This window comes from Eleutherodactylus coqui, chromosome 4 (assembly GCF_035609145.1).
Source record: "Eleutherodactylus coqui strain aEleCoq1 chromosome 4, aEleCoq1.hap1, whole genome shotgun sequence".
NCBI lineage: Eukaryota > Metazoa > Chordata > Amphibia > Anura > Eleutherodactylidae > Eleutherodactylus > Eleutherodactylus coqui.
In genome coordinates, this window is record NC_089840.1 from 141348873 (window position 1) to 141357918 (window position 9046).

General features: G+C 42.4%; 1 protein-coding gene across 1 annotated transcript in view; it reads right to left on the reverse strand.

Moving 5' to 3' along the window:
• Positions 1 to 8816, reverse strand: part of CD34 (CD34 molecule) — a 96996-nt gene extending 88180 nt beyond the window's left edge. The window contains exon 1 of the mRNA XM_066600222.1: positions 8633 to 8816. Coding sequence (XP_066456319.1) covers positions 8633 to 8708 — 76 coding nt within the window. The 5' untranslated portion in view covers positions 8709 to 8816. The remainder of the gene's footprint in view (positions 1 to 8632) is intronic.
• Positions 8817 to 9046: the final 230 nt, after the last annotated feature.

A 9046-nucleotide genomic window follows, 5' to 3' on the forward strand; every position in this document is an offset into this window, starting at 1 on the left:
ATGGACAGGCATCCTAACTCTCTTCTTAACCTGAAGAGGGCTATACACACAAGGCATCCCAGAAATATTGATGAAATGAAACACACTTGCAGAGAGACATAATTCAAAATTCTACCTCATTGTTGTACAAATCTTAATTTTTAGCTATAGGGAACATTTGGTGGAGATCATTGCTGCTACAGGGGATCTACAGGTTATTAAATTCAAGGGTTGATTTACAGTACATTTTTACCTTAAATTGTCAATATTTACTCAGTAAAAGACACTACTGTTTGTGTGTTATTAGTTTAGTTGGATTCTGTTTGTCTATAATTAAGAAGTCTAGGTAATTTCACAGGGTTGACTAAGGCTGCCTGTCCACGGGCATAGTGTTATGGAGCAGGAGTTGGCAGACAGATCTCCACGGAGGGCTGCGGAGAATCGTAGCATGCTGCGATTTGCCGGCCGCAAGCGGAGAATCGCAATGATTCTCGGCTCAAGGATAGGGCAGCTGCGCTCTCCATAGCAACGCTATGGAGTGCGTTCCCTGCGGCTGGATTATCACCGCAGGGAACGCAATGCAAACTCGCCCGTGGGCAGGCAGCCTTACTTTTTCTTGCAACTATACACTTCTGGTTTAGGGATTAAGGCCTCCTTCCCACGGACGGATTTCTGCCGCGTAATACGCGGCGAAAATCCACCTCGTTGCCCGCAGCTATTAGGTTCTATTGAACCTAATAGCTCAATGCTCACGGTGCGGAATTCCATCGAGGAATTTCGCGCCGTGAAATCTCCAGTCCTCACCCACGGAATGCTCTATTTGCCGTGGGTGTACGCGCGGCCAGCTTTCATTGCAGTCAATGTAGCACAGTGGAAGATAGCGTGAAATCGCCTCTCCGCCCACCGCCGCCGCGTCATATGACACGGCCGGCCGCGTCATGTGACGCTGTGGGCGTGTCTTGTGACGTGGCCGGCGTGTCACATGACGCTGCGGCGCGTCACCCCAAAGCATCATGCGGGATCCAGGACGCCGGATCCGCTGGTAAGTATGGGGTCTCTTGGGGGCGCCGTGACGGGTGAATATTCCGCGGCGGAGCCCGTCACGGCCGTGTGCAGCTGGCCTAATAGAACTGCACTGAAATGCAACATTCTTATCCAATGTATTAAATACATGTTTTAAAGTCATGAAAGTGAAGAATAATAGAAATAGGCTCCAGGGTAATAACAGCCATAACATTAAAACAGTTAAGTAAATAACAATGATTTCTCCTGTGCATGTCATATGTCAAGTAGTGGGATATATTAGATAGCAGGCGAACTGTCAGTTTTTGATGTTCATGTGCTGGAAGAGGAAAAAATGGGCAAGTGTAAGAATCTGAGTGGCTATGGGGAAGTTCAAATTTTGATGGCTAGTCAACTAGCTCAGAGCATCTCCAAGAACAGCAGGTCTTAACAAAAAGCCCCATTGTGAGGCTGAAGCATTGTTATTACATGAATGGATAAATAAAGTCAATGGAATTAACTTTACATGTTTGTTTGATCTGCCTGATGAGGTATTTGGTTGGGTGAAAGCTGTGACTGGGTGGTTACCTTACAGAGTTACAGCCTGTTCATAAAGGATCTTAAAAACCAGAAAGGGGTTTGTCTTTATGTAAAATCTTATTTAAAGCCCATGCTACAGGAAGATATATGGGAGGGAGATGAACATGTGGAGTCTCTATAGGTAGAAATACATGGAAAGAAAAACTGCAATAAAATCCTCATAGGGGTTCTCTATAGACCCCCAAATATAACAGAAACTACTGAAAATCTATTAAAACAAATAGATGAAGCAGCAAATTACAATGAGGTAATTATTATGGGGAACTTTAACTATCTGGACATAAACTGGGAAGCCTAAACCTGCGGTCCTCATAAAGGTAACAACTTCCTGTCAATTACCTTGCACAACTTGTACAGGACCTGATTGGAGAGACAGCCATTTTGGACTTATTATTAAACAATAGACCTGACAGAATAACAGGGGCGCAGGTTAGGGGCACCTGGGAAATAGTGACCATAATATAATACATTTCAGCGTGTCTTTCAAGAGGGAGTTTTATCATTAGGAAGGCAAAGTTCTATCAGCTCAGCGATGGCCTTAACCTTATTGACTAGGATAATATCCTCAAAAATAAGAGTACAGACAATAAATGAAAAACATTTAAAAGCATCCTAAATACTTTCTGTGAGCCATTCATACCTTACAGGAATAAAAGGGTTAGTAATAGGAGAAAAACAATCTCAATCACTAAAGATGTAAAGGAAGCAATAAACAGCAAAAATAATGTATTTAAACTAGTAAAACAAGCAGATAGCAAAGGGGCACTAAAAACCTATATGGAAATAAATTATGTAAAAAAGCAGATAAAAGCAGCAAAGATGGAAACAGAGAGACATATTTTGCCGAAGAGAGTAAAACTAACCCTAAACTGTTCTTCAGTTATATAAATAGTAAAAAAAAAAATAATACTGAAAGTGTTAGCCCTTTAATAAATAATGTAAGAGAAGCTGTAGAGGGTGATGAGGAGAAAGCAAATCTATTAAATAGCTTTTTAGCCAGTATATTCACTCCAATAAACATCAACAGTCTAACCCAGGAGGAAGCCTGCCTTAGGCCACCTGCACACGGCGGGTCGGATTCCGCATGCGGAATCCGGACACGCATACCTGCCTTTTTTTCTCCTTGGGCTTAGTCACACGGGCGCATTGGCACCCGTACATGGGCACCGATGCTCCCACGTGACTGAGCCCTTTACTGCAGAAGGAAGACGGCCGTACTTCAGGACGGACGACTCCCCGCAGCGTTGAAGAAAGAACACATGACCGGCAATGAAGCCAGTCACGTGTTCTTTCTTCCGGCACTGCAGAGAGACGTCCGTCTTCTACCTGCAGTAACATGGGTGACTAGGCCCTTCATCTGTACTGCCGATGGTCCTCACAACTCGCCTTTGGTCGTGCACAATACAGATTTTTTTCTTAAAATTCTGCTTTTCCCGCAATGTCAATTGTGGGAGGGCTGAGGATCAGACAGCTTACATTTACTTCAATAGTAGCCATCTGCATGCTGCGAATGTTTTTCTCTGTAAACAGAAACCTCAATTGCTTTCTGCCCGTGTGCAGGAAGAATCACTTTTCCATAGCATGCTATGGATTGTATTTGCTGCGAAACCCGGAGGTTGACTTCCACTCCGGATTCCGCAATGCAAATCCGCTAGTGTGCAGGTGGCCTTAAAGTGCTGTCAGACGGCGCAATTTATCGTTCGCACGTGTGAACAATGTCAGAGTTCACTCATGCGCCTGTTTGCAGGCAGAAAAATCTTTCTGTTGTTTGCTCGCAAATTGTTCAGTCATTCGCATTTAATGTACTAGTGAATGAGAACAACTGAATGATCGGTATTTAAATTATCATTCATTGTTTGATTATTGGCTGTGTTTACACTAAACGATTATAATTTGAACTATCCAGCAATTTTTTAAACAATAATCGTTCCTTGTAAACCTATCTCTAAAAAGATATCCTGATTCCGCATCAAATACCTCCCAAAGAATGCAATGGAAAAGCGATTTTTCCTGCGCATGAGCAGAGGAAATAGTGATTTTCTGTCCGCGGAGGAAAAATCACAACATGCTCCATTTCTAGGCGGATTCCATGTGGATGGCTTCCATTGAAGTCAATGGGAGCCGTCCGACCCATGGCCCGTCCTCAATTAACATTGCGGAAAGATCACGGATTCCGCGTGATCCCCTAGCCATGGCGCAGGAAAATCTGTACTGCCCATGTCCGATGGCGAGCTGTCGGGCACAGGGTTAGACTCCGCTGTGGGATCCTACATTCAGAATCCGACCTGGTCATGTCCACCGGCCTTAAACATCAACAGTCTAACCCAGGAGGAAGCCTGCCTTAGGGCTCACACCCATTTGCGTTTTTTTAATGCTGCTATATCACTGCATTTTTTAACACAATGTCAATGGGACTTTCTATTGTTAAAAACACATCACACAAAAATCGCAAAGCACAAACTTGTAATGCGTTTTTAACATTAGAAAATCCCATTGACATTTGCATAAAAAAATGCAGCGATATCGCAGGGTTAAAAGAATGCAAGTGGGTAGGAGCCCTTAAGGTCCTTTTAGTCGGAGCAATTTATCGTCCGCACAAGCGAACAATGTCAGAGTTTGCTAGTTCGCTCATGCAGCCTGTTTCTACAGACAGATAAATCCTTCTCTCGTTTGCTTGTACCCTTAAAAAGATATGTAAATATGAAAAGCTCATGTCTTTAGTCCGAGAATTATTGCACGCAAGGGTTATAGTTCTTTATGATACCTTCTTGCCAGCAGTAGATAATGTATTCCAGCACAGATGAGATGCAGAGCTGTCCCATAATGAGTTTAATCTATTTACAAAATATAATTAAACTGTTACTTGGATGTCAACATATGCTACATGGGAAACAGCCAAGTCTTCTCCAGAGCCACAATATTTCCACAGTGGAGACACCATTCGTGCTAAACTTGTTTTAAGTTTCCTCAACTTCAAAGTGAAGCTAAATTGGTTGCAAGTGATGTGTTCTGTTTCATTGTATTGTACTTTTTTTTAACTTCTGGCACGTTCTCAAATTCATGTACACATTTGTAGTGTAATGCCAAAGTAACTTATTGGAAACATTGAACAGGAAGGGAGTTCCTTAAATTTGCAGTGTTCTTGAGAAATGTTTGAGACTGGACAATGTTTTCACATGTCCATCCACATGGGCTACAGGATTATTAGTCATGAGTACAATTGTTAACTCCTCTCCTGCCAGTACAGTATGCCAATGACAGTGTAAAATTATGTAAATATAAAGCTGTCAGAGGCAGATGCACTTGGTACAAAATCATCACAATTTGCTGTGGATTTGTCTTCTGGATTGCCCTGTAGATTGTTTGCTGTGAACATTTACCCTAAGTAAATAATAATATAATAATCTTTACTTATATAGCGCCAACATATTTCACAGCACTTATAAAAACAGGAGGATACAAAAAGACAAAAGTACAAAAATACAAAAACCATGGTTACATGTAGTAATCAGTTGATGGAAACAGTAGGGGTGAGGGTCCTGCTCCAACGAGCTTACATACTACAGATAATGGGGTGATACAGAAGGTAAAGGGGCTGGAGATGTGCATGGTATGGAGAGGTGGGATGCTGTACTCAGACAATGGTCAGACATAAGCCGTGTGGTGGCTGAATCGGTATGACTGCAGGCGCGGTTGATTACGGCTAGCAGGGTTTGCAGTCAGTGTGACAGGGAGTATGTTATCAGGCGGCGTACAGAGGGGGTTTGGTTCAGGGGATATGGTACGCCTCCCTGCAGAGGTGCGTTTTTAGAGCACACCTGAAATTTTGTGTGTCAGGGATTGGGCGGATAGTTTGGGGTAGCACGTTCTGGAGGACTGGTGCTGCTCTGGAGAAGTCTTGGAGGCAGGAATGAGAGGTCAGAATTAGAGGGGCACTCAGTCTGATTTTTTAAATGTAACTAGTCAGACACCTTTAGTGACAGATCCATCACACCGTTGTAACAGTAGTGTGAACAAAACCTATCTTCTACTAAAAAGGGGATCACAGAAGCGAAAAAAAGTCTAAAAAGTTACAGAGCATCAAATTTACCTCAAATCTAATATCAGTATTTTTCAGTAATTTGTAGTAGTGTTGGGGGTTTGCAATATGAATTGCCCTTAGAATAGGGCATTTTGGTGATTTTTCCTTAGGATAAGGCATTATTGTATGATCAGCAGGTGTCACATCCCCAGGAACCCAAACAGTCAGCAGAATAAGGCTGTTCTCACACAAGCACTTTTTACCATGATCACTGCAGCGTTTTGAATGCCGCAGTAATTGTAGTATAATGCTCTTATTGATTTAAATGGGGCCTTGCAGACATGCATCTGTTCGCATTGCTGAAAAATCACGGCTGAAAACGTTCGATCGTAGTCGAAAATTTAAGTAAAATCGCAGCAAAGTGCTACATTAGAAATTGCAGCATTTTGACACGTACATGTGTGAGAGTGGCCTCAAGGTATTTGAATGAAGCTGAGCTGCAGTACCTACACAACCAGACATATGGATAAGTCACACATTAAAGAGTTCATTGCACTTTCTGGAGCACTATGGCTTCTTCTTTACGCTGATTGGTATGGATCCTGAAGTTGAACCCACTATCCTATCCTAATCATAAGTGCATAGGCCATCAATGTACAATATACTCTGGAAAACCCCTTTAGGTGTCATGTGATATAGTTTTTTTCCGATGCTGCTTCTCTCCCCCACAGTGACATTAGCATGAAAGGAGTGCTGTCCAAGAATGCTAACCAGCGCTCCAATCACTTTCAATGGGGCTGTGGAGATATCCAAGTGGCACCCGCTTTCGTATTTTCGGCAGTCCCATTGAAATGAATGGAGCATTAGTTATCCATGCCTGGCCAGAACTCCCTTCATGTTGATGTCCCTGCAGGGGAAGAAGCGATCCCCACAGTAGCAGGCATAATGGGACACAGGAGTCCCATTCAGATATCGGCAGGGGTCTCAGCAGTGAGACCCCCACCTATCAGCAAGTTATCCCCTATTTTATGTATATCCTGTAGATAGGGAATAACTTTCAATCTTTATACAAACCCATTTAACTTGGAAAGCATAATAGAAATGTTCATCTGGATTCTTCTCTACACATAGTATACAGTTCCTAGTATGCAACTCATAAAAACGCTAGTGCAATTCACATATATTTATGTAAATGTCTCTGAAAATGCAACAGAGATAAAGGTATTTAAGACAGTTGTGACGGGGCAGACCTTCTCCTGGATATCCTCTTACTACTTCTATTAATGAGCACTACAATCATCTTTCCGTAGCATGAAAAATCTTTCTTGAGAAGACTTAAGGGGGTTTACCTGGGAGCACTGGCTGTCAGTGCCAGGATACAGTGGGTCATTGCAAAACTTGCTGCTCCAACCCCTGGTGCTTGTAATTGCAGGCGCAACTCACATTGATTACAATGAGATCCCAGGCTGCAGTAACAAGCGCTGGCCACTACACAAGAGTTGGAGCAGCAACTTCCCCTCCGACCAAGGTGTATCCCAGCACTGACAACTGTGCTGCCTGAAAAACCTCTTTAAGAAATTTTAAGTACATACATGTTTGGTACATCTTCAAAATATTGTAATATATCATAGTTACATTATCAAAATTGAGACATTTGTTTAATGCTGCATATTTATCAATGCATTTGCCTTAAAAACTATGGTATACAGGCTATGCAACATATTTATCAAGCCTGTCACCAATTTACAGTGAGTATTGTGAAAATAGGATGTCAGCTACGAGACGCACACAGTGACTTATTCACAAAAGATTTCCACCACCTTTGTAGACAAAAAACATAAAGAAAAATAAAATCCCTGCGTTCCTGGTGGGTGGAGAAGAATAAATAATACAGAATGGTTTAACGTACTTCGCAGAAGAGTTCACTGGGGGAGGTGAATCTCCTCTAAAATTCAAAGGTGACTTGTAATGAAATCCAAAAATGGTGAAATGCAGGTCCAATATTCTTTATTCATTAATGTACAAACTAAAATGAACAACGCGACTGAGGAATTCTTTTACCTGGGAATTTTTATTGACACTTTCCCTGTGTATGAGGACAGGTTCAGGGATTTGATGGTTAAAAAAGCAACTACACTCAAAGCTAACTGGGACCTGCGGTGTGGGCTTGTGTCACCCAACGGGCGTTCCAACCAAGTGAGTCCCCTTCTATATACGTTGCCTTAGACCAGTGTTTCCCAACTCCGGTCCTCAAGGCACCCCAACAGGTCACGTTTTCAGGATATCCTATAGTAAGAACACCTGCGGAAATGTCTAAGGGAACCGACAATAATTACATCACCTGTACAATACTGAGGAAATCCTGAAAACCTGACCTGTTGGGGTGCCTTGAGGACCGGAGTTGGGAATTACTGCCTTAGACTAATTCTTGGTTTGGAGTGCTATCCACACATTTATTTCAATTTCTGGACAAAGTCACATTGGACATTGAACTATTCCAGGTACAATTTGGCATCTATCAGTAGCTGCACCACATTTCTCAGCAGCATGCACTACACAGTGATAAATACAGAGCATGCTGCAGAAATAATCCATTCTGGCTCCACGGTACATCGGTGATGTTAAATATGTTGCAAAGTGTAGGATCATTGAGAGATGACTGTATAGACTGGTTTTCAATGCAAATAAACTGTTCTTATGTATTGCTTGGTTCATATAAAAAGCACGCAGTAACTTTAGATACAATATCATTTCTATAATACTTCGCCCAAGTATCCATCTCTATACACAAAAACACCTGTATCCCAAATGTTATCATGTATCAATAAATAACTGAAGCAAACACAAACACAAATGAAATAGTCCTTTTTGTTGTGGAAGTGACCAGCAATATTTGTGTACCAAGGCATTAGTTTGCTGAAAGCTTCTGCACATTGCTTGCCAATGAGTGCTACCCCCTTATCAAGACAACAGTGAGCTTCTATGGTTCAGCTCTACTAAAGGTCCTTCCATCTAAGTCCGGCTACTCACCAAGTACAGGCAGGATGCTCATCATAGCGAGCAGGAATTGCCCTGTTGTCCAGGTTCTGGGATCCCGGGGAAGCATCCTCTTGTCTGCTGGTGGAGCGCAGGGAAGCAGGTCCTGGATTGCAGAGCCCTGTAAGGTCAGAGCTGCAGAGAGAAGGAAGAGTGCTGTGTGTGTTCCAGCCTCAAGCAAAAGTGAGGTGGAGTTACAAAGGCCCCATGTTTCATATGATATGTTTGCATGCCCCCCTCAATGCTATTACGTAAAGTAGGGGGAGGATTAACCTTTCATGCAGGGATATCAACTACTTCTCCAATGCAAGCACACCACAGAACAGTAAATATCACTACAGGATTGAGTAGGAAACTGTTTCTTACAGTTTTCGCTTAATTATTACGAACTCTTTTTTTAATGTTAAA